This window comes from Lampris incognitus, chromosome 11, assembly GCF_029633865.1.
Source record: "Lampris incognitus isolate fLamInc1 chromosome 11, fLamInc1.hap2, whole genome shotgun sequence".
NCBI lineage: Eukaryota > Metazoa > Chordata > Actinopteri > Lampriformes > Lampridae > Lampris > Lampris incognitus.
This window is the reverse complement of record NC_079221.1, coordinates 1516226-1543067: the sequence shown is the minus strand read 5'-3', so window position 1 is coordinate 1543067 and position 26842 is coordinate 1516226. Positions and strand designations below refer to the sequence as shown.

Genomic DNA, 26842 nt, shown 5'->3' with positions numbered 1-26842 from the left:
CAAAGTAGGTCAAGTGCGTCGTGTCTCTATCACTGTATTATGCATGCATGCATGCATGTCCTATTTGGATAGGCACTGCAACCGGTCGCTCGTTAATGGTGATACAGATTTGGTGTGTGGGTTCATCTCCTCTCATCTCCTCTCATCTCATGTCATGTCATGTCATGTCATGTCATGTCATCTCATGTCATCTCCAGCCGCTTCTCCGGGGTCGGGTCGCAGTGGCAGCAAGCTGAATAGGGCACTCCAGACGTCCCTCTCCTCAGCAACACCTTCCAGCTCCTGCTGGGGGGTCCCAAGGCGTTCCCAGGCCAGACTGGACGTGTAGTCCCTCCAGCGAGTTCTGGGTCTACCCCGGGGTCTCCTCCCAGTTGGCCGTGCCCGGTAAACCTCCACAGGAAGGAGCCCGGGAGGCATCCTAATCAGATGCCCGAACCACCTCAACTGGCTCCTTTCGATAGCACTGGGTTCATCTTCCCTAAAAACAAGTGATAGATCTTGTGGAAATAAATGAAAACAAGGCTGACAAGTCGCCCATTTTATCCTCAAAAGTGTTTGGTACATTGTTCAGCCTGGTCGTGAGAGCTTAGCCATAAGAACATATGGAGTTTGCCTTCAGGGTCCTTCAGTCTCTCCTGCAGCTAGCACCACAACACAGTAGTGATGGGCAGTGAGAGAGCTCCTGAAACCGGGAAACACTTGTATACCCCGGTGAGCCCCACAGAGAGCCATCTGCAGCTTACAGGAGGATAAAGCACTGCTGAAACCCCCAGTGGTCTCCTAAAAGATAATACTAAGCCATACAGAAAACAATGGCCCAGTACGAGCCTTTGTGTAGTGGTGTAAATGTATATAGAGTAGATATTCCTCACGCTTAGTAAGTGTAAAGGAAATAGACCGGCGTGGCTGGGTCATGAGGTGAACGTTTATTTCATTTGTGCCCGTCTTTACCTTGCATCTTCATGTAACGTACAGTGTCAGTAAAACATGAGAATCATCCAACACAGACTTAACCATCCACAAACACTTACCCATGCCTTTTCCATACACTTTCGTACATTATGAAGAGAGTGGAACTATTTTAGCCAATAAGTTACAAGTCTGAAACATTAAAAAAGTTTTTTTTAATTACTTCAGATATTTACCTGAACCCTCTCCTGTTTACTTTGATGTACATTTGCAGCCAACTCTCTGAAGTTACAATACTCCGTTTTTGTTTTTTGTCTTTGTAAGACATCTAATCTAAATTCTTTGACAGTACAAAACACCTATCTACAACAATTTGAGCTTGTCTACCAGACTCAAATGCATCAAAATAAATTAAATCATCTTACAAACATTTGAACATGGTAAATGTAACTGCAATTTTCATGGTTCAAAACAACAGAAGAGGATAAATGCAATTTGTGTAACAGTGCACCAAAACTGTGAAAACAGCACAATTAGTTTAAGATCACAAACATCTATTCTGATGGTGTCTTAAAACACGTGAAAGTAGGGCAACATTGAAATTCAATTTGCCACAAAAACCTAGTCTGTCAGCTCCTTGTGACTATGGCTTCAAATATTGTTTCACTGGTGATTTAAGATAACACCCATTAAAAACAATGTTAAACCATTTAACAGTTGCTTTTAAGTAATATTTCCCATTTACAGTGCAGTTCTTAGTCATCACATATATTAGAATAAGATATATACAGACAAAGAGAACTTTACTTCAACTTGCAGGTCTCAGATACTGTGTGTGTATCAGGGTCCGGTGTCCATAGCACGTGTTGACAAGTCCTTCCAACAGCGCACAGCTATCAAACTTCTCTGTATAGGAGTGTTGTCCTATGATACTTAATGGTGACCATCCAGTGACCTGAAATGTTTAATAATGTTGATAGGATTTATTCTATGTATGACTATATGTATATGCAAAAACCATAGTCGAAAAAAAAAAGACTGTGACGGGGTGTATGTGTGTGTGTGTGTGTGTGTGTGTGTGTGTGTGTGTGTGTGTGTGTGTGTGTGTGTGTGTGTGGAGGGGGGGATACATCTGTCTGGAGTCGGTGCAACTGGCCAGCACAGGTTAAATTGTGCCTGTAGACACTAAAAGACAAACCGGGGAAGAGGGCAAGAACAGGTCCACACATACACTATGCAGATACATGGCCGCTCGCTCCTGTTAAAACACTCTGCACCATGTCTTGTTGGTTTTAAAGTAGCTGATTTAACTCTTGGGTTTTTAACTTTTGTTTTTAAATAAAATGGCTCTTGAGCCCTCAACCACCATCATGAACCGTGTCTGTGTCCTGGTGTCTCACCGGTTGTTGACCGGGTTGGTCTCAATGACTGGTCATAATAAATATTCTCTGTCTGAAGAAGTTTGATCCATGCAAATCTGTCTCAAAATTTCAAATAAAATGTCCTGTAATATTTTAATATTCTTAGAAGGACCATGGATCAAGTTTACCTCATAAGGACAGTTCAGAAAATGCAAGGTAAGTATTTCAAACACAAAAAGCATAGTGAAAATACTTTCAAATGCTTCCTTGTGATTGTTTAACTGGCCAGCACTTTGTTGTGAGCCGATGCAGCAAAACCCACTCATCTAACACTGACTGAAAGTAACATCAAATAAGCCACAGAAAGCATTTCTAACTAAAGGTCTTGTTTTTGAATAACCTCACATCGCTTTGTCTCATACCGATGATGTCTGAGCGAGTTCACTGGGGGCCTTGCTCTGCAGAGTCCCAGAGATGGTATCAGAATCCAGCAATTCCACTATACTATAAGGGGAACAATCTTCCAGCCCTAGCTTCCCGCAGGCCCAGCCACAGAAGCCTTTTTCCAGATCTCTCACTGACTGCCACCACTCGCTGAAAGCCCAGGACACCTGCACCACAGCAGAGTACAGTGCCAGTGACAACGCCATGGGCATGATGAGCATGGGGTAGAAAATGATGAGGAAGGGGCACACGGTGATTTTGTGCCAAAACGTCCGTTCCTCGTTGTACACCAGGAAGACGTTGTACCAAGTGAGCGTGCCATAGTAGAAAGAGGTGATGAAAGAGAGGACAAATACCACAGGAGCACAGGAGAGGCTCCAGAGGACAATGTGGGGCCCCTGGCAGAAACCCAAGCTGCAGCTGCGGGTGGAACCTGCCCCTGCTTCACACTCAGCGTCCAGACGCTCTTTTGACTTGGCCAGGTCCCTGAGCTCCTTTTCTGTCATCGTGACATGGATGTCCACCATCTGACCTTTCTTCTTACCCCGGGTAATGGTGCCGGTCAGAGTCACATATCGGCTGTCTGGAGGTAGGCTCCAGCTTCCTCCTGTTAAGGAAACACATCACAGATTTCACAAGACATAACACTTGACCCATGTGACAGACCTAGCTGCAGGTTCTGACGAAAAAGCTGCCTCTAAGTTAGGTCATATGTACTGTAGATGCAAAAGATGGCATTCATTAAAATGAATGGGACATCCCTGGTCTTGTCAATAATTAACTGGGTTTTTTTTTAAGTAAATCTGACAAAACAGCCTGAAAACTCTTTGGTTTATGTTTTCTTCACCTGTATGTTTACCTTCGCCTGTTGGTGTGCAAAGAAATGTAGCGCCCTCCTCTGCACCCCGCTCAGGACCCTCCTCGCCACCTTGATCCTCTCCGGGTGCCCTTTCCATTTCAGAGCGGTAGACGATGATAGACTCTGGACGTGGGTCTCTCTTCTTCCTCTTCTTCCTCCTTATAGAGTGTCCCCCTTCTCCTTCCTCTGAGTGGCTCACTGATGTCTCTGACCTCAGGGAGTCCATTTGGGGACTGCTCTCCCTTTCAGATGGCTGCTCCTCTGCCTGAGCCATCCTCACGACTGGCTGGGTGAGCTCACTGACTCTGGTGCTGCTGTTAATAGACTGAACACAGTCAAGTCAATTTTATTTGTACAGCCCAATATCACAAATTACAAATTTGCCTCAAGAGGCTTTACAGCAACACAACATCCTGTCCTTAGACCCTCTCATCGGATAAGGAACACCTCCCTAAAAAAACCTTTAATGGAGAAAAAAATAGGAAGAAACCTCAGGGAGAGCAACAGAGGAGGGCTCACAGGCACTGTATAGTGACTTCCTGGACAGCCCATTCCATGCAGTGTTCATTCATTGTGTTTCAGGAATCAGTCTCAGGAAGAGCAACGGTATGATAATGTTTCCTACACACACACACACACACACACACACACACACAACCTAAAATAGCCCCTTGAAGAAGTGAGGGCCAGCCAGAATGTCACTCACTTTGGATAAATGTCCCTACTGTAACGGTTAAAAACTCAAACTGGCCCTCACAAATATAGATGAGCAACACACACACACACACACACACACACACACACACACACACACACAGAGAGTGAAGGTTAATGAAATAATTATTTGAACAGGAGGCTGATTTGTTTTCCTTTGGTCAACATATGAATTATCCAATAGAATCTAGGGGTAGCGTGCATCAGCCATTAACACTGACAATTAGTGGGCTTTTTCCATGCACGTGTTCCGCGCCTGCCTCCGTCCGCTCCGCAGGCCTGCTCCACCCACACCGCCGCCGCCGCCGCCGGAGCGAGACGAGTCTGCTGCTCGGAGGACCCACCGCGCTCCTCGCTGTGGGCGACACTCGCCGCGACTCACCCAACGGGGCCACGGGACGCCAGAGCCGCAGGCCGTCGTGACAAACACGACGCGCTCCGGGTTAATGGTGATGTTCTGGTGCCACGGGACGGGAAGCCAACAATGAGCCCGTTCTTCTGACCCCCTCCCTCCCTACCTCCCTCCCTCCCTCCGCATCACACCCCGCGCACGGTCCTTCTTTTGTCCACACACACCAGCGGCGAACACACGCGCCGCCGTCACACTGCTGTACCTGCTGTTAGCGAGTCTTGCTCGGCTGCGGCGCAGCACACACAGCCTCCGACCGGCGACACCCGACACCGCACACCGGACACCGGCTCACACACACTCGGCCGGGGGCGCACCGAGCTCCACATCACCGCGATGGGGGCCGATACAGCAGCGCTCCGCAGAATAGGACTAGCCCCGCCCCTCCGACCCCCGTCAAACAAACTGTATGGCGGAATGGGACTAGCCCCGCCCCTCCGACCCCCGTCAAACAAACTGTATGGCGCAATGGGACTAGCCCCGCCCCTCCGACCCCCGTCAAACAAACTGTATGGCGGAATGGGACTAGCCCCGCCCCTCCGACCCCCGTCAAACAAACTGTATGGCGGAATGGGACTAGCCCCGCCCCTCCGACCCCTGTCAAACAAAGTACAATGCCCGCTGGCATTGTATGAACAAGGAAATAATGACTACACGCGTTAATCCGTGCCCCTCTTATATCCCCTCATGTTCTCGTTTTAACGTAAGAACAAAATCAAAACAATGAAAAACAGCCCGTTATTGGTCTTCTGAGTTCACACTTGTAAACGAACAATAAAATAACGGCGTTATGTGTTTTCTGATTCATCCATCATCCATACCACTTATCCTTCCTCGGGGTCACGGGGATGCTGGAGCCTGTCCCAGCAGTCATTGGGCGGCAGGCGGGGAGACACCCTGGACAGGCCGCCGGGCCATCACAGGGCTTTCTTTTCTTTCTTCTTTCTTCTTTTTTCTGATTTTTGATTCTAAATCGGAAAGGGCCAGCCTGTCATGTGGCATCAGGGAGGCAAAAATACAATATGTACAGAGAATCAACAGCCACTTTGCTGATAGCAGAGACACACAGCACTTGTGGAAGGGTATTCAGGCCCTCACTGGCTATAAGCCTCCTCCTCAGACCTGTGACGGTGCCCCCACCCTCCCAGATGCACTGAATGACTTCTACACACGATATGAGAGACTGAACAAGGTGCCGGTGGTGAAGACTACATCCCTGATGGATGACCGGCTTCTGCAGTTGACCGCAGATGACGTGAGAAAGATCCTCTCCAGAGTCAACCCACACAAAGCTGCGGGTCCAGACAGAATCTCGGGCCGAGCCATCAGAGACTGTGCTGAGCAGCTGGCAGATGTCCTTGCTGACGTCTTCAACATCTCGCTGTCCCAGGCAGTTATCCCCACGTGTCTCAAGTCTACCACCATCATACCAGTGCCAAACAAGTCCCCTGTGTCCTGCCACAATGACTACCGCCCCATGCACTGACTCCCATCATCCTGACGTTCTTTGAGAGGCTGGTCATGAAGCACATCAAGTCCAGCCTCCCCTCCACTCTGGACCCTCTCCAGTTTGCATACCGCGCTAACCGCTCCACAGAAGATGCCATAGCCTCTGCTCTTCATCCAGCCCTGTCCCTCCTGGAGAGAAAGAACAGCTCTGCGAGGATGTTGTTCATTGACTTCAGCTCAGCTTTTAACACAGTCATACCACAACACCTGATCAAAAAGCTGAGTCAGCTGGGCCTTAACACCTCCCTCTGTAACTGGGTGCTGGACTTCCTCACGGGGAGGCCACAGTCAGTGCAAATTGGCAAGATCACTTCCAGGACCATCACAATGAGCACAGGGCTGTGTGCTCAGTCCACTCTTGTTCACCCTGCTGGCTCACGACTGCACAGCATCGTCCACCTCCAACCTCATCATAAAGTTTGCTGATGAGACCACAGTGGTTGGTCTCATCAGCAACAACGAGGAATCATCATACAGAGTGGAGGTGGGTCAACTGGCAGTGAGGTGTAAAAACAACAACCTCTCCCTACATATAGGAAAAACTAAGGAGGTCATTATTGACTTTAGATAGACCAGCGCCCACCATATCCCTCGGACCATCAATGGTATGGACGTGGAGAGAGTCAGCAGTGTTACGTTCCTGGGAGTTCACATCACAGAGGACCTCTCCTGGTCCTCACATGTCACTGCGCTCTCCAAGAAGGCCCAGCAGCGTCTTCACTTCCTGCGGCGTCAGAAGAAGGCAAGTTTCCCCCCACCCATCCTCATCACATTCTACAGAGGCACCATAGAGAGCATCCTGACCAGCTGTCTCTCTGTCTGGCATGGGACCTGCAAGGCCTCGACCACAAATCCCTACAGCGGGTAGTGAAGACAGCCGGACAGATCATAGGAACTGCTATTCCATCCATCCAGGCCATCTATGACGCATTGTGCACCCGGAAGGCTCTCGGCATCGTGAAGGACCCCACCCACCCTTTCCACATCCACTTCACCCTCCTACCCTCTGGCAGGAGGTACCGGAGCAGCCATGCTGCCTCCACCAGATTATGCACCAGTTTCATTCCTCAGGCTGTGAGGTTCCTCAACAGCCTGAACACTCAGACCTTCCACAAAATGACCTTTTGACCGTCTTACTCACTATCCGTGTCAGGTGTGCTTGTGGTGTTTAGGTCTGTGAAGTAATTCTTGTTTTTAATGCACTTTTTGTTTTTAATATTTGCTATTTGTTTATTTGTTTTTATGTGGCACTGAGGTCCTTGTGAAACATAATGTATGAGACATGCATATAAGGCAATGACAAATGAAAGCAGTCTAAGTCTAAATGAAATGATCGAAAGATACTCTTGTTACCCTACACCCCTTCCACCTCTGTAAACCTGTCATGTGGACTTTTCCATATAATTGCTGACCAATCAAACAGTCAAGATTCAAGATTCTTTATTTGTTACGTCTCATTATACAAATACAAGAGAGTAAAATTCTTGTGTTTCAGCTCCTCAACACTGCAGCAACAATAGTGATAAATAACCACAAAACAGAACAAAACAGCAGTAATAATAATAAATAGTGTGTGCTGTAAGTAAGGTGCTGTGTGTGTGTGTGTAGGCCCAGCCTTAATAAATGTGCATATGTGTATGTAGTTGTTTGTATATTTGTGTGTTTGTGTATGCCAAGCAACGTCTGTGTGAGTGTGTTTGTGTGTGTAAACTGATGATCTGCTGAAGACCATAGGTCAGTACCATCAGTCCGGCACCAGGCTAAGTGTCTAATGTTCTTTGTTCAAAGGCCTGGTTGCTTGGTGGATAAAAGCTGTTCCGGAGCCTACTGGTCCGGGCTTTGAGGCTGCGGTACCGCTTGCCTGACGATAGCAGCTGGAACAGTCCATAGTTGGGGTGGCTGGGGTCTTTGATAGCTGATTTCACAACATGTACTTGTTTTTTATAATCTGCTTGTAATTTACTTTTTTCTAAATTATTTTGTCGTTTGTTTGTGTTTTCAAATGTGTAATTTTGCAACTGTGTGATTTTGTTTCTGTGCTTTCTAATTGCTGCTGCCTATCTTGGCCAGGTCTCCCTTGAGAAAGAGCTTTGTAATCTCGGCGGGATCCTCCTGGTTAAATAAAGGTTCAATAAAAAAAAAAAGTTTTTAAAAAAGATTCCAAAATTGTAGATGAAAGTAAAGAAAGGCTAAAAAAAAATCAGTGCAAAAAAGTAACTTGTTTGAAGATCTTGTGCTTTTTAGATGCATTTCATTTGTGGTTAAATTTGGCATTGTGGTGGCCAATGATACAGAATAAGAGTAATAGAAGCTAGGTTAAGAGGAGAGGTGATGATCAGCCACAGCATGAAGATATGGGAAAGAGTAATAGAAGCTAGGTTAAGAGGAGGAGAGGTGATGATCAGCAGCAGCATGAAGATATGGGAAAGAGTAATAGAAGCTAGGTTAAGAGGAGGAGAGGTGGTGATCAGCCACAGCATGAAGATATGGGAAAGAGTAATAGAAGCTAGGTTAAGAAGAGGAGAGGTGATGATCAGCCACAGCATGAAGATATGGGAAAGAGTAATAGAAGCTAGGTTAAGAGGAGGAGAGGTGATGATCAGCAGCAGCATGAAGATATGGGAAAGAGTAATAGAAGCTAGGTTAAGAGGAGGAGAGGTGGTGATCAGCAGCAGCATGAAGATATGGGAAAGAGTAATAGAAGCTAGGTTAAGAGGAGAGGTGGTGATCAGCAGCAGCATGAAGATTTGGGAAAGAGTAATAGAAGCTAGGTTAAGAAGAGGAGAGGTGATGATCAGCAGCAGCATGAAGATATGGGAAAGAGTAATAGAAGCTAGGTTAAGAGGAGGAGAGGTGGTGATCAGCAGCAGCATGAAGATATGGGAAAGAGTAATAGAAGCTAGGTTAAGAGGAGAGGTGATGATCAGCCACAGCATGAAGATATGGGAAAGAGTAATAGAAGCTAGGTTAAGAGGAGGAGAGGTGATGATCAGCCACAGCATGAAGATATGGGAAAGAGTAATAGAAGCTAGGTTAAGAGGAGGAGAAGTGATGATCAGCAGCAGCATGAAGATTTGGGAAAGAGTAATAGAAGCTAGGTGAAGAGGAGAGGTGATGATCAGCAGCAGCATGAAGATATGGGAAAGAGTAATAGAAGCTAGGTTAAGAGGAGGAGAGGTGGTGATCAGCCACAGCATGAAGATATGGGAAAGAGTAATAGAAGCTAGGTTAAGAAGAGGAGAGGTGATGATCAGCAGCAGCATGAAGATTTGGGAAAGAGTAATAGAAGCTAGGTTAAGAGGAGGAGAGGTGATGATCAGCAGCAGCATGAAGATATGGGAAAGAGTAATAGAAGCTAGGTTAAGAGGAGGAGAGGTGATGATCAGCAGCAGCATGAAGATTTGGGAAAGAGTAATAGAAGCTAGGTGAAGAGGAGAGGTGATGATCAGCAGCAGCATGAAGATATGGGAAAGAGTAATAGAAGCTAGGTTAAGAGGAGGAGAGGTGGTGATCAGCCACAGCATGAAGATATGGGAAAGAGTAATAGAAGCTAGGTTAAGAGGAGGAGAGGTGATGATCAGCAGCAGCATGAAGATTTGGGAAAGAGTAATAGAAGCTAGGTGAAGAGGAGAGGTGATGATCAGCAGCAGCATGAAGATATGGGAAAGAGTAATAGAAGCTAGGTTAAGAGGAGGAGAGGTGGTGATCAGCCACAGCATGAAGATATGGGAAAGAGTAATAGAAGCTAGGTTAAGAGGAGGAGAGGTGATGATCAGCAGCAGCATGAAGATTTGGGAAAGAGTAATAGAAGCTAGGTTAAGAGGAGGAGAGGTGATGATCAGCAGCAGCATGAAGATATGGGAAAGAGTAATAGAAGCTAGGTTAAGAGGAGGAGAGGTGATGATCAGCAGCAGCATGAAGATTTGGGAAAGAGTAATAGAAGCTAGGTGAAGAGGAGAGGTGATGATCAGCAGCAGCAGTATGGTTTCATGCCAGGAAAGAGAACCACAGATGTGATGTTTGCTTTGAGAATGTTGATGGAGAAGTATAGAGAAGGCCAGAAAGAGTTACATTGTGTCTTTGTGGATTTAGAGAAAGCATATGACAGGGTGCCGAGAGAGGAGGTGTGGTATTGTATGAGGAAGTCAGGAGCTGCAGAGAAGTATGTAGGAGTGGTGCAGGATATGTATGAGGGAAGTGTGACAATGGTGAGGTGCGTGGTTGGAACGACAGATGGGTTCAAGGTGGAGGTGGGACACATCAAGCATCGGCTCTGAGCCCTTTCTTGTTTGCAATGGCGATGGACAGGTTGATGGACAAGATCAGGCAGGAGTCTAAAAATATATAATATATATAATATTTATATGAAATATTATATATATTATATAGTGAGGCATGGACCCTGTACAGCCACCACCTCAGGATGCTTGAGGCCTTCCACATCAGATGCCTACAATGCATCCTAAGGAGAACCTGGCGTGACCGAGTGCCCCATACTGAAATACTCCGCAAGACCAACTGCACCAGCATGGAGGCTACCGTCACTCAGCACCAACTTCGATGGCTCGGCCACGGCATCAGGATGCCAAAGGAGCGCTTACTGCGTAAAGTGCTGTATGGCCAGCTACATCTTGGCCGCCGCTTGGCAGGGGGCCAGAAAAACGGAACAAAGACCAGATGAAAGACCATCATAAGAAAGTGCGGCCTGAACCCGAGCCAGCTGGAGGACACTGCTGCCCAACGCTCCATCTGGCATGAGCTCTATCAACAAGGGGTGCCAAAGCTCGAGGAGGACCGCGGTGATCGATGGACCAGGAGACGTCTGAAGAGACATGAAGCCAGTACCACACCTACACCCCCAGTCAGTACACCTACACCCCCAGTCAGTACCACACCTACACCCCCAGTCAGTACACCTACACCCCCAGTCAGTACACCTACACCCCCAGTCAGTGACCTCACCTGTTCTGTCTGTGGCAGACGGTGTGGATGGCGGACTGGGCTTTACAGCCATAAGAAGACTCACAAGTGACAGAGGCAGGATTGTCATCATCGAACATGACGGACAACCTTAAGCGTAAATAATGAACAGAGAGAAATCGTTAAATAAGGGAAGAGACTATGTTCCTGTTGTTTTTTGTATTTTTTTTGATAAGCTGCAAAATAGTTACAGTTTAAAATAAATGTAAATGAAATGATTTTAATGTAAAGTTTATGCACCCTCTATCGCCATCTGTTGGAGAGAGAGGGGAGTGTATTCGCTGCGGCCCTGGTGACGCCGGTCGGCCAGCCGGTTTACGGCAGAGCGACCGGCTTGCTTCCGGGGCGGTTGGCGCAGTTTTGTCGCCTACCAACCGTCACGCTAGAATGGACCACCAACATCCGCTCGTTCATTTCGAAAAACTCCTTTTTGAGTTAAGTAAGTTATTTTGCTGTTCTGTTTCATCTGATTTTGTTTTTAAACGGTGACCACTTGCTGCCATTTTGCTTTGTTGTTGTAATAACGCTCACTTCAGCCGGCTCACCGACTAGCTAAGCAGACGTAGCCGTTCATGCTAGCTTAGCATGGCTACGTTCATGCTAGCTTAGCGTGGCTACGTTCATGCTAGCTTAGCGTGGCTACGTTCATGCTAGCTTAGCGTTGCCTAGCAGGGAGGGCGGCTTGCTCAGATAATCGTGTGCGTTCTTCTTTAATGGCTCACAGCTCTGCAAACACGGAAACTCTCTCAAAAGAAGAACGAGTTAAACCGACAAATTGAAGGTAACCTAAATCCGTTTACGGTATTCGCAAATTATTGAGAGAAATATTACAGCACAATGACCTGTTTAACTTGAAATGTTATAGGAAACACTAAAAATTATCATGCAAATAAAAATATAGAACTGTATAGAAAAAACCCAGCAGTAAAATGCTGACCAATGCTAGAAAGGTCCTTTGCTGTCAGTCATAACTATAAACCTGGTTATCTGACTTGTGTTTTTTTCAACAGTCTGCAGAGCTGAGATAAAAGAGAGCACGTCTTACATTGAAACCACCCGTGGAAATATTACAAAACTTGAGGAGGAAATTGATGCAAAACAGAAAACTGTGGAAAAAATCAAAGCTAATGCTAAAAGGTATGGCAATGTATCTGATACAAGGACACCCAGCTGGCACATAAACTAAACCATGAAATACTGTTAAAGGTGGCATATAGTTGCGTATACACACACACACACACACACACACACACATATATACACACACAGGGTTATATATGTGTATATACACTCACTGGCCACTTTATTAGGTACACCTTGCTAGTACCGGGTTGGACCCCCTTTTGCCTTCAGAACTGCCTTAATCCTTCGTGGCATAGATTCAACAAGGCACTGGAAACATTCCTCAGAGAGTTTGATCCATATTGACATGATAGCATCACGCAGTTGCTGCAGATTTGTCGGCTGCACATCCATGATGCGAATCTCCCGGTCCACCACATCCCAAAGGTGCTCTACTGGATTGAGATCTGGTGACTGTGGAGGCCATTTGAGTACAGTGAACTCATTGTCATGTTCAAGAAACCAGTCTGAGATGATTCGACCTTTATGACATGGCGCGTTATCCTGCTGGAAGTAGCCATCAGAAGATGGGAACACTGTGGTCATAAAGGGATGGACATGGTCAGCAACAATACTCAGGTAGGCTGTGGCGTTGACACGATGCTCAATTGGTACTAAGGGGCCCAAAGTGTGCCAAGAAAATATCCCCCACACCATTACACCACCACCACCAGCCTGAACCGTTGATACAAGGCAGGATGGATCCATGCTTTCATGTTGTTGACGCCAAATTCTGACCCTACCATCCGAATGTCGCAGCAGAAATCGAGACTCATCAGACCAGGCAACGTTTTTCCAATCTTCTATTGTCCAATTTTGGTGAGCCTGTGCGAATTGTAGCCTCAGTTTCCTGTTCTTAGCTGACAGGAGTGGCACCCGGTGTGGTCTTCTGCCGCTGTAGCCCATCTGCCTCAAGGTTCGACGTGTTGTGCGTTCAGAGATGCTCTTCTGAATACCTCGGTTGTAATGAGTGGTTATTTGAGTTACTGTTGCCTTTCTATCAGCTTGAACCAGTCTGGCCATTCTCCTCTGACCTCTGGCATCAACAAGGCATTTTCGCCCACAGAACTGCCGCTCACTGGATATTTTCTCTTTTTCGGACCATTCTCTGTAAACCCTAGAGATGGTTGTGCGTGAAAATCCCAGTAGATCAGCAGTTTCTGAAATACTCAGACCAGCCCGTCTGGCACCAACAACCATGCCACGTTCAAAGTCACTTAAATCACCTTTCTTCCCCACTCTGATGCTCGGTTTGAACTGCAGCAGATCGTCTTGACCATGTCTACATGCCTAAATGCATTGAGTTGCTGTCATGTGATTGGCTGATAAGAAATTTGCGTTAACGAGCAGTTGGACAGGTGTGCCTAATAAAGTGGCCGGTGAGTGTATATGTGTGTGTGTGTGTGTGTGTGTGTGTGTGTGTGTATACATACAGTGCATCCGAAAAGTATTCACAGCCCTTCACTTTCCCCACATTTTGTTATGTTACAGCCTTATTCCAAAATGGATTAAATTCCTTTTTTTCTCATCAATCTACATACAGTACCCCATAATGACAAAGTGAAAAAGGTTTTGTAGAAATTTTTCCAAATGTATTAAAAATAAAAAACTGAAATATTGCATGTACATAAGTATTCACACCCTTTGCTATGACACTCAAAATTGAGCTCAGGTTCATCCTGTTTCCACTGATCATCCTTGAGATGTTTCTACATCTTGATTGGAGTCCACCCGTAGTAAATTCAATTGATTGGACATGATTTGGAAAGGCACACACCTGTCTATATAAGGTCCCACTGTTGACAGTGCATGTCAGAGCAGAAACCAAGCCATGAAGTCAAAAGAATTGTCTGTGGACCTCCAAGACAGGATTGTATCGAGGCACAGATCTGGGGAAGGGTACAAAAAAATTTCCACATTTTTGAAGGTCCCAAAGAGCACACTGGTCTCCATCATTCGTAAATGGAAGAAGTTTGGATCCACCAGGACTCTTCCTAGAGCTAGCCGCCCAGCCAAACTGAACAATCGGGGGAGAAGGGCCTTGGTCAGGGAGGTGACCAAGAACCTGATGGTCACTCTGACAGAGCTCCAGCGTTCCTCTGTGGAGATGGGAGAACCTTCCAGAAGGACAGCCATCTCTGCAGCACTCCACCAATCAGGCCTTTATGGTAGAGTGGCCAGACGGAAGCCTCTGCTCAGTAAAAGGCACATGACAGCCCACTTGGAGTTTGCCAGAAAGTACCTAAAGGACTCTCAGACCATGAGAAACAAGATTCTCTGGTCTGATGAAACCAAGATTGAACACTTTGGCCTGATTGCCAAACGTCACGTCTGGAGGAAACCAGGCACCTCTCATCACCTTGCTAATACCATCCCTACAGTGAAGCATGGTGGTGGCAGCATCATGCTGTGGGGGTGTTTTTCAGCGGCAGGAACTGGGAGACTAGTCAGGATCGAGGGAAAGATGAATGGAGCAAAGTACAGAGAGAGATCCTTGATGAAACCTGCTCCAGAGCGCTCAGGACCTCAGACTGGGGCGAAGGTTTACCTTTCAACACAACATCGACCCTAAGCACACAGCCAAGACAATGAAGGAGTGACTTCGGGACAAGTCTGTGAATGTCCTTGAGTGGCCCAGCCAGAGCCCAGACTTGAACCCCATTGAACATCTCTGGAAAGACCTGAAAATAGCTGTGCAGCAACGCTCCCCATCTAACCTTACAGAGCTCAAGAGGATCTGCAGAGAAGAATGGAAGAAATACCCCAAATATAGGTGTGCCAAGCTTGTAGCTTCATACCCAAGAAGACTTGAGGCTGTAATCACTGCCAAGGGTGCCTCAACCAAGAACAGAGTAAAGGGTGTGAATACTTATGTACATGCAATATTTCCAGTTCTTTATTTTTAATAAATTTGCAAAAATTTCTACAAAACCTTTTTCACTTTGTCATTATGGGGTATTGTGTGTAGATTGATGAGAGAAAAAAAAGGGATTTAATCCATTTTGGAATAAGGCTGTAACATAACAAAATGTGGAGGAAGTGAAGGGGTCTGAATACTTTCCGGATGCACTGTATATACACTCACCGGCCACTTTATTAGGCACACCTGTCCAACTGCTCGTTAACGCAAATTTCTTATCAGCCAATCACATGACAGCAACTCAATGCATTTAGGCATGTAGACATGGTTAAGACGATCTGCTGCAGTTCAAACCGAGCATCAGAATGGGGAAGAAAGGTGATTTAAGTGACTTTGAACGTGGCATGGTTGTTGGTGCCAGACGGGCTGGTCTGAGTATTTCAGAAACTGCTGATCTACTGGGATTTTCACCCACAACCATCTCTAGGGTTTACAGAGAATGGTCCGAAAAAGAGAAAATATCCAGTGAGCGGCAGTTCTGTGGGCGAAAATGCCTTGTTGATGCCAGAGGTCAGAGGAGAATGGCCAGACTGGTTCAAGCTGATAGAAAGGCAACAGTAACTCAAATAACCACTCATTACAACCGAGGTATTCAGAAGAGCATCTCTGAACACACAACACGTCGAACCTTGAGGCAGATGGGCTACAGCAGCAAAAGACCACGCCGGGTGCCACTCCTGTCAGCTAAGAACAGGAAACTGAGGCTACAATTCGCACAGGCTCACCAAACTTGGACAATAGAAGATTGGAAAAACGTTGCCTGGTCTGATGAGTCTCGATTTCTGCTGCGACATTCGGATGGTAGGGTCAGAATTTGGCGTCAACAACATGAAAGCATGGATCCATCCTGCCTTGTATCAACGGTTCAGGCTGGTGGGGGTAGTGTAATGGTGTGGGGGATATTTTCTTGGCACACTTTGGGCCCCTTAGTACCAATTGAGCATCGTGTCAACGCCACAGCCTACCTGAGTATTGTTGCTGACCGTGTCCATCCCTTTATGACCACAGTGTTCCCATCTTCTGATGGCTACTTCCAGCAGGATAACGCGCCATGTCATAAAGGTCGAATCATCTCAGACTGGTTTCTTGAACATGACAATGAGTTCACTGTACTCAAATGGCCTCTACAGTCACCAGATCTCAATCCAATAGAGCACCTTTGGGATGTGGTGGACCGGGAGATTCGCATCATGGATGTGCAGCCGACAAATCTGCAGCAACTGCGCGATGCTATCATGTCAATATGGACCAAACTCTGAGGAATGTTTCCAGTACCTTGTTGAATCTATGCCACGAAGGATTAAGGCAGTTCTGAAGGCAAAAGGGGGTCCAACCCGGTACTAGCAAGGTGTACCTAATAAAGTGGCCAGTGAGTGTATATGTGTGTGTGTGTGTGTGTGTGTATATATATATATATATATATATATATATAGTACATATACACACACCCACCCACACAAGGTTCAACGTAAATGTTTTTTTCACTTGCCCATTCAGGACTGCGGAGTCCTGAAGAAAGCCTTCAAGATTCTCTCCAGCTGCTGAGTGCATGCTTGTGAGCATGAGCAGTGCCTTGGGGAGTGTAACATTGTCCTTTGGAAGCTTTAGACTTAGACTGCAAAGAATAACAATGTCACTACACTATACTAACCACTCAAAACAATACAGAGAGAAAAAAAAACACGAAAAAAATTGCCAGCTCAAAACTTTTAGAATATCTTGTACCAGGACCATAAACAGGAGGTGGCTGTAGTCCTTCAAGATCTAGACACACTGCTTGGCTCTCCCAATCATGTCTGCATTGGCAGATCTGGAAAAAGCACACACACATCACAGTTGTTCACTAATGAGAATACAACCCAGTAATGCAAATGCACATTGAAAAATAGGTGACTCTTTGCCACAACAGTGAGTTGCCTGGTTTCAGTGGTGTTCTTCATATGTGCCAACACCACAGCATAGTCCTTCATGAGGGTCTGAAGAGCTCTTTCCATATGTGGGAGCCACCTTGTTCCCCCCAGATTGGTCAGCTTCCAGAACTTATGCTGGAGGACCCCACTTAGCGCTTTGAGCTCTCTCCAGGCTTTGGGCGAATAGTGGTACTGTTTGTAGACTCCTTTGAGGAGCTCAGTCACCTGTATGAAGAGAAGGATAAATTAATATAGGCAATAAAACATTACGGAGTTAAACATACATTAATTTCAAATTAATTCATGCAGTAACACTTACTTTCTTCATTCTGTCATCCCTATTTATGGCATCCTTGGCTGCCAGTTCTAGTCCACGGGCAAAGCACTGGATGTTAATGAGGTGGGGGACTTCTTCCTGGAGCAGAGTAAAGCCCCCCCCCCACACACACACACACACACACACACACCTCCCGACCATCACTGAGGGTCCATTGGATCCAACGCTGACTAACTTCTGCTTCCACTCTGGAAGGCCAACTTTCTGAAATACTGTTTACAGAGTGACAAATTAATTATGTACATTTTTTTAACTACCACCAAACATCTGTTTATGAGACATAACAAAATTTCATCAACATATGTTTCTTCAAGTGAGTTTAAAACTTAACTTACCAGCATCAACAGCTGCACAGTGTCTGACAGCAGTGGCAGGGTGGAGTTTTTCTACTGCCAAGAACACATTCTTTGGCTCCCCATCTTTCAGGATCCTGACATAAACTCCTCCAAGGTCACAGATGCTCACATTAGTGGCGGAGTCTGCCAGGACACAAAGGAACTTGGCAGCTTTTAGGTCCTCGAAGAATGGTTCCCAAAGGTCTACAAATATGACCATGGCAAACCTTAAGAGAGACAAATGGATTGCTTTCATGAATCCTAATAGAATTCCTGGTCCGTCGCTCCCAACATTTAATCAAAATTCATTCAGCCACCTTTGTTTTTAAATCACAAGTCATACATTTATACAGTAGTACAGAAGTTGACCAGACCTAAGTCCCCCCCCCCACACACACACACACACACACACACACACTTTGTAAAACTTACACTCACAAATCAACTTTTTCTGTGTTTTAATAATTTATGTGAGTACCATGTATATATGGTGTTAATTGCCCATTACCTTTTTGTGGTTGTGATGTGGTCGAATGATAAGTTATTCATAACACCAGTCATAAAATAATCAGTTTGATCCTTAACAAATATTTTTCTGGAAAACACAAACGCTAAACCCATAGAAAGTGACTGCGAGTGCAAGGTTTGACTGACAGAATGACCAATAGTGTAACAGTAGGTAGATACTTGCCTTGGACAGGCCATGTCTGTGTGGTGCAGCGTGCCCAGGTCAGTCCCGTTCTTCTGTTGAAGAGCAGTCACACCGCAGTATGAAGCGAATGGCTGCATGTTTTTGAAAACATGATACGCTGTGGTGATCAGTTTAGCAATTACCTGACTTGCCTCAGCGTTCATGTTTCGTACAAGCACCGGCAAGGCCCCGGAGGAGGGCTTGTCGGCAGCCCTCTTAGCTGCCATGCAGGCCAGATGCTGCTGAAAAACAACCGTTTTATCCACCTTGCTCTCAAACTTGCAGCATACTGTGCAATACATAGTTGGAGTTTCACCCACATCCTCTAATACAAACTAGCTAAACTCCTGTTTCCAGGATTATTGAAATACTCTCTTGTGCTTCAGTTTGTAAATTTTGCCTTTATCTGCTGCCATTTTCTCATGAGTGACAAGTCTGACAGCCAAGCATCACATTACTAGCCTCGTCAATTCTTGATTGGCCAACAGCACGTGCCAATATTCTCTGGTATGTGCAAGGGGAGGGGGCTATACTGTGTGCCAGAGAATGAGAACATAATTTATGATACGACGATGGTTGGAAAAAAAGTGATTGCGGCATTTTTTACTGTTTTTTATTTTTATTTTATATATATATATATATATATATATATATACACTACCGTTCAAAAGTTTGGGATCACCCAAACAATTTTGTGTTTTCCATGAAAAGTCACACTTATTCACCACCATATGTTGTGAAATGAATAGAAAATAGAGTCAAGACATTGACAAGGTTAGAAATAATGATTTGTATTTGAAATAAGATTTTTTTTACATCAAACTTTGCTTTCGTCAAAGAATCCTCCATTTGCAGCAATTACAGCATTGCAGACCTTTGGCATTCTAGCTGTTAATTTGTTGAGGTAATCTGGAGAAATTGCACCCCACGCTTCCAGAAGCAGCTCCCACAAGTTGGATTGGTTGGATGGGCATTTCTTTGAGCAGATTGAGTTTCTGGAGCATCACATTTGTGGGGTCAATTAAACGCTCAAAATGGCCAGAAAAAGAGAACTTTCATCTGAAACTCGACAGTCTATTCTTGTTCTTAGAAATGAAGGCTATTCCATGCGAGAAATTGCTAAGAAATTGAAGATTTCCTACACCGGTGTGTACTACTCCCTTCAGAGGACAGCACAAACGGGCTCTAACCAGAGTAGAAAAAGAAGTGGGAGGCCGCGTTGCACAACTGAGCAAGAAGATAAGTACATTAGAGTCTCTAGTTTGAGAAACAGACGCCTCACAGGTCCCCAACTGGCATCTTCATTAAATAGTACCTGTTAGAGCCTGTTTGTGCTGTCCTCTGAAGGGAGTAGTACACACCGGTGTAGGAAATCTTCAATTTCTTAGCAATTTCTCGCATGGAATAGCCTTCATTTCTAAGAACAAGAATAGACTGTCGAGTTTCAGATGAAAGTTCTCTTTTTCTGGCCATTTTGAGCGTTTAATTGACCCCACAAATGTGATGCTCCAGAAACTCAATCTGCTCAAAGAAGTGCCCATCCAACCAATCCAACTTGTGGGAGCTGCTTCTGGAAGCGTGGGGTGCAATTTCTCCAGATTACCTCAACAAATTAACAGCTAGAATGCCAAAGGTCTGCAATGCTGTAATTGCTGCAAATGGAGGATTCTTTGACGAAAGCAAAGTTTGATGTAAAAAAAATCTTATTTCAAATACAAATCATTATTTCTAACCTTGTCAATGTCTTGACTCTATTTTCTATTCATTTCACAACATATGGTGGTGAATAAGTATGACTTTTCATGGAAAACACGAAATTGTTTGGGTGATCCCAAACTTTTGAACGGTAGTGTATATATATACTTTTTTTTCTTTTTTTTACTACTTGCCTGATTGAGCAAGTGAGTTGCTAGATTTACTAGCCTGACGTGGCATTTTACTTGCCTCGGGCATTCGGGCAATCCTTATTGTTGAACCATGACACATCTACATTTAAAAACATGTACCATAATGTGCTGCTAATCTCTCAATATTAATTGCTGGCCCTGTAGCATGAGGGTGACGAGCACCCTTCTTCAACAGTACGAGAAGACTTTGAAGGCAGAGCTAGACAGGAGGCAAGAGAACTACAACCAAGACACGTACGGATATTATTAACTGCAATGTTCAATTTTGACACTAGACATAAACATTTCACTCAGTGCTGGTGAAAGAAGCTAACTTTTTTCATTTTTAATGAAAAAGGAAGGCGTATGAGGAGAGGATTGCAAGTGCCAGGAAAGTGTTCCAGCAGCATGAAGAGTATTATTGTAAACATCCCCTCGCTAAAAAGCACCTCGCAATTCAGACTGAAAAACAGGAGATTGAACATCGCATCAAGACTTGTGAAGATCAGATAATAATGAAGCAGAAAGAGTTGGACAGTCTAACAGGTAAAGCTAGCTGTATGATCCCAATAACTTTCACGGTTAGGCTTGTAAGGATTTACTGCCATTTACATGGTTCATTTTGTTTCTGGCCCAACCAGGTCAAACACTCAATGCATCTTCCACAGACAACACATCAAAGAGGTATCCTTCTGACCATCCATCCATCCATTATCCAAACCACTTATCCTGCTCTCAGGGACGTGGGGATGCTGGAGCCTATCCCAGCAGTCATTGGGCGGCAGGCGGGGAGACACCCTGGACAGGCCACCAGGCCATCACAGCCTTCTGAACATGTTTACTGCTAATATGTAAAATAAAGCTTGGCCTCCAGCTTTACTGCACTTTGCTTTAATTGACTCCACTTTTTCCTCAGTATCTCTGATGAGCTGACCATAACAGAGTCAGAGAAACAGCTGGATCAACACACAGAGGAAGACATTAATTCTTCCATAGCCCTCACCTCTCTTGATCTTACCCAGTTAAAGGTACTCAGTTATCATCCTTCTATTTATTGATAATTTTGGCTATGATAGATAAAGAATCAACCATTTTTAAATGACACTTAATTTTGAAGTCACTGATAATGAATGATGATTTATTTCAAATATGTAAATAAGCGGGATATAACATACAGATAAGCCATACCCAATAATCTGAAGTGAACAACAAATCCGCACATCAAACTCAGCGAACAAATCTCTGCATCAGATTATTTGTTAGATGTTGGAAAAGGAGTAGGAGGAAGTACACTTATTTTTTCCTACCCTTTCTCACCTACTCTTAGTTAATTCAGCTACTATACATTTCAAACTCAATTCCCACTGTACTGTGTAGTTCATGTTCAATGCAAGTTGTGCTGCACAATACAAACTCACCTACTGTGAACAATAAGAGAAAGAAAAAAACGTCAAAAACACTCGAGAGAAAGAGAAAAAAGAAGAAAAACACATCCTAATGTCATGTAGCAAGAATAAACAGATCTCGGTGCTATGTGCAACCCAAATATCCACTAGGTGTCAGAAAGAAAATTGAAAATTTTTAATAAGAAATGTTTAGAGATAAATTAAACTTACACAGTTAACACAACTCTTCATCGTCACTATATGTCTCGATAATCAGTCCTTTGTACTTCTTCTGGAACTGTGTAATGTTTGTACTGTGTTTGAGTTCCATGTTCAGACTGTTCCCCACAGATTGAAATACCCATGCTCTTCACAGTTGTACCAACACATAATTTCTTGAAGTTTAATTTCCCTCTCAGATTATATTCCCCTTCTCTGTCTGAGAATATTTTGTATATTACTCAGTAGTAGATTGCTTCTTGCTTTGAACATTATTTGTGCTGAGTTAAATTCTACTAAATCCCTGAACTTCAAGGCACTTGACTTTAAAAATACCTTGTTGGTGTGTTCACGATATCCTACATTAACGATCCATATGACTCTTTTTTGTAGTATATATAATGGTTTTAGGCTAGTTTTGTAGGTCTTACCCATACCTCCACACAGTAGATCAGATATGGTAAAATAAATGAACAATACAGAGTGAAAAATTATTTATAATCCAGAATGTGACTTGCCTTTCTCATGACTGCAATGCTGCTTGGCAGCTTTGCTCGCACACATGTTGTGTGAGGTTTCCAGCAGATTTTGTGGTCTAGTATCACACCTAGAAATTTATTTTCATATACTCTTTCTAGTTGGACATTGTCAATCACTACTTTTACTTTGGTGTTTATTTTATATTTTCCAAACAACATAAACTTTGTTTTGACCAGATTTAGGGATAATTTATTTTTGTCAAACCACCATTTTAATTTTTCCATTTCTTTTGTTGTCACCTCCAAAAGCTGCTGTAAATTCTCAGCAGAACAAAATATATTCGTGTCATCAGCAAATAGAACAAATGTCAATATTTTTGATATCTTGCATATATCATTTAAGTACAAAATGAACAGTTTTGGACCTAAAACCGACCCCTGGGGTACACCACAAGTAATATCCATGCATAATGATTTATGTTTGCCTCTCTTTACAAACTGCTGCCTGTTACTTAAATAGCTTCTTAGCCAATTCTGCACCACCCTGATACCATACCTTTGCAATTTATCTATTAATCTATTGTGATCAATAGTGTCAAAGGCTTTTTTTTTTATCTATACGTATATATTTCCACAGCAAACTTTTTTGGTCAATGCAATTAGTTATTTCTTCAGTTAATTCAATGAGTGCCAGAGATGTGGATCTGTTTGGTCGAAACCCATACTGTGTATCGGTCAACAGATTGTACTTCTCAATGAATTTGTCTAGTCTAATAACAACTAGTTGTTCCAATATTTTGGACTGTGACAATAATGGAATTGGTCTGTGGTTTGTAAATTGGTGTCTATCTCCGGTTTTATATAAGGGTATAACTTTTGCGATTTTAATTTTGCTTGGAACTTTACCAAATTGAAAGGACATGTTATAGATGTGGGTTAGTAGTTTTGCAATATCTTAGATTACTTAATTAACTATTGTCATATCAATATCATTCCAGTCAGCAGATTTTTGTTCTAGCATTTGTTTACGATGTCCACGACTTCCTTCTCTTCTACCGCTCTAAGAAAAATGGAACTTGGATTTCTGTCCCCATAATCACTGTCATTCCCCTCTGTGATTGTTTGTGTGTCATTGATTTTTTTTCTTCCAGCTTTGGTCCACATTAACAAAGAATCTGTTGAAGCCATTGACCATGTCTCCCATGTTGTTTATAGTCTTATCATTATCTTTAAAGTATTGAGGGCAGCTTGGGCTTCTAGAACCGTTTCTAATAACACTATTCAACACATTCCATATACCTTTGGTGTTGTTTTTATTGATCTCTAATTCTTTGCTTTAGTATTCCTTCTTGTATATCCTCATAATGTTAGTTAGCTTGTTTTTATATCTTTTGTATTTTATTTCTGCTTCAATTGTTCTGTGTTTTATGAATTCTTTATATAGCTTATTTTTTATGACAAGCGTTATGTAGTTCCTTTGTGATCCATTGACTATCTTTATATTTCCGTTTACTGTTGAATTGTTCTATTGGGCAATTTTTTTCATATAAGGAGTGAAATATATGTAGGAATGAATCGTAAGCTTTATCAGTGTCTTTTTCTTTGTATACTTTATTCCGTTAGTAATTCATTTTTGAAAGCATTCTTGGATTCCTCTGTTCTTATTCTTATATATTTAATGTTGTTTGGAACTTTGTTCTTCCTAAAATTGCAGTCATAGACAGTAAAAACTGGTAGATGGTCACCGATGTCATTTATTAAAAGCCCACTCTCAGTGTTTCCTTCTATGTTTGTGATGTTTGTGAATATATTGTCTATTAAGGTGGCACAGTGTGCTGTGGTTCTGCTAGGTCTAGTGATTTTAGGATATAAACCCAAACTATACATTGTGTTAATGACCTCTTGTCTTACTGTGCTTATTTGGATTTAAGGGGTCTATATTGAAATCCCCACATATGAACACGTTCTTTTGTGTTGATTTTGAATACGTTTCTTCGATCCAGTCCTTAAATTGTTCAATATTTGATAAGGTACTGAAACTTGAGTAAACAGTCAATAGACTTAGAAGTCATGCTGTTTGAGTATCCGTTGTAAACGTTCATGCCAAATTAAGTACATATCAAAGTTTTCTCCAGCCTTTAGCATTGTATTGTACTGCTTGTTTTGATAAAACATATTCTGCAGGATGGTCGCGGGATGTCCAGAGACCTAAACACTGAAGAGAAGCTTGAGACAAACATAGCTGAGGAAACTCATCCTTACTCTCCAGCACCAGAAGAAGCAAGCCATAAACTGTGGTCAAACCCAGCATCAGGTGGTGTATATAACAAAGTTTGAGGTATTTTACTGAATACCCTTATTGTGCAACTCATAAAAACATTAAATGTCTCATATGTGTTTGTATAATTTTAGGCTTACAGTATTACCTAACAAAAAGTTGAGCTGACCAATAAAAGTACATTTATTTTTGCAGAACAAAGGCAGCAATCAGATGAGATGCCAAGTGCAGATCAGGACAGGGGAAATGGATCAGAGGGACAGGTTGTGTGTTAATTCATTGTCTATTCAAACTTAGAGTTGGCTAAAGTTCCCTTTATAATTTTCCTCCAAGTGGGTTTGAGGGTGTGGAAAAATACTTAATCTGTAGTTTACCATCATACATCCACTCTATACATTTGGCTCATTAACTTTAATAACACATACACACACATCATATAACTTGTCATCGGGGCAAGTACAGTCCTTTGTCTGAAAGCCAGGATCCATAGAATTGAATATGTGATTGCCTCTTTGAATTGCCCTTCTACCATCAACTAGGAAGCCATCAATTGACTACCCCAAATTCCATCTGATGAGACACCGAGCGCCCTTCCAACAATGGAAGAGACACCTAAGGCAATCGGACAGCTGTCAAATGGAAAAGTAGCTCAGACTCCATCCCAGCTGAAATTTATAAAGAAGGAGGGCCTGCGATTGCTAAGAAACTTCAGCAGTTGTTTTGTCTCATATGGCAAACTGAAACAGTACCTCAGGACTTTAAAGATGCCTCCATCATTCACCTTTATAAGCACAAGGGAAATCGCCAATCATGTGATAACCCCCGTGGAATTTCCCTGCTGTCCATTGCAGGCAAGACGCTTGCAAGAGTTTTACTAAATCGTCTCAGCGCACACCTAGAGAGAGGACTTCTACCTGAGAGTGAGTGTGGATTCCGGGAAGAATGCGGAACCATAGACATGGTGTTTGCTACCTGCCAGCTTCAAGAAAAATGCCAGGAAAAAAATGTTGACCTGTACTCCACTTTTGTCGATCTGACCAAGGCCTTTGATACTGTCTTCAGAGACAGCCTTTGGAGAGTCATGGCAAAATGAGGATGTCCAAAAAAGTTCATCACCATCATACAGCAGCAACACAATGGCATGCTAGCCAGAGTCCAAGACAATGGCGTTGCATCCGAGCCGTTCCCTGTCTCTAACGGAGTAAAGTAAGGCTGTCTTCTTGCCCCAACCCTGTTCAGCCTTATGTTCTCAGCCATGCTGTCAGATGCCTTCAGAGAAGGGGACGCTGGCATTGTTGTCAATTACCGCTTTGATGGCTGTCTCATCAACCTTCAGCGGCTTAAAGCAAAAACCTTAGTTAAGATGGCAACCATTAACATTCCTCTGTTTGCTGATGACTACGCTCTCAACGCTACATCCGAAGCCAACATGCAACATAGTGTCAATAAGTTCTCAGAGGCTTGCAACAACTTTGGCCTCACCATCAACATAAAAAAGACTGAAGTACTTCATCAGCCAGCTCCGGGCAAGCCATACAATGTACCCAACGTCACCATAAATGGGCATCGATTAAATGCGGCTGACAAATTCACCTACCTGGGCAGTTTTCTCTCCAGATATGTCACTATTGATGAAGGAGTGAGTGCACACCTTGCTAAAGCAAGTACTGCTTTTGGTAGACTCCACAAGAATGTGTGGAACAGAAGAGGCATCACCCAGGAGACAAAAATTAAAGTGTATCAGGCCATAGTTCTCACCACACTGCTTTACGGCTTCATAACACGGACAGTTTACAAATGCCATGCAAAAACACTAAACCACTTTCACACCACATGCCTCAGAAAACTTCTTGGCATAAAGTGGTATGACAAGATCCCTGACACAGAGCTCCTCACTCGCTCAAGACTGCCGAGTATACACACCATCCTCATGCAATCACAGCTTCGTTGGGTGGGCCATGTAGTTCGCATGCCAGACTACTGGCTCCCAAAGAAACTATTATATGGTGAACTCAAACAAGGCAAGCGCTCCTAAGGTGGTAAAAAAAAACATTTCAAAGACACCTTGAAGGTTTCGTTAAAGGCCTTCACCATC

General features: G+C 43.8%; 1 protein-coding gene across 2 annotated transcripts; it reads right to left on the bottom strand.

Moving 5' to 3' along the window:
* Positions 1–2229: 2229 nt before the first annotated feature.
* tmem169b (transmembrane protein 169b) lies at positions 2230–5032 on the bottom strand. Of its 2 annotated transcripts, none has more exons than XM_056290033.1 (3): positions 4902–5032; positions 3574–3898; positions 2230–3321 (listed from the first exon to the last, which is right to left on the bottom strand). In XM_056290033.1, the coding sequence occupies exons 2-3, from the start codon at positions 3845–3847 to the stop codon at positions 2687–2689; spliced, it is 909 nt and encodes a 302-aa protein (XP_056146008.1). In that variant the 5' UTR covers positions 3848–3898; positions 4902–5032; the 3' UTR covers positions 2230–2686. The 2 variants fall into 2 exon arrangements, with proteins under 2 accessions (XP_056146008.1, XP_056146009.1); XM_056290034.1 differs by having other exon boundaries at positions 3574–3887; positions 4902–4983.
* Between the last annotated feature and the right edge of the window lie 21810 nt (positions 5033–26842).

Coding starts and splice junctions, on each gene's coding strand:
- tmem169b (XM_056290033.1), bottom strand. CDS start 3,847: ATGGCTCAGGCAGAGGAGCAGCCATCTGAAAGGGAGAGCAGTCCCCAA. Junction 3,322..3,573: donor TTGCACACCAACAGGCGAAG/GTAAACATACAG, acceptor TTTCCTTAACAG/GAGGAAGCTGGAGCCTACCT.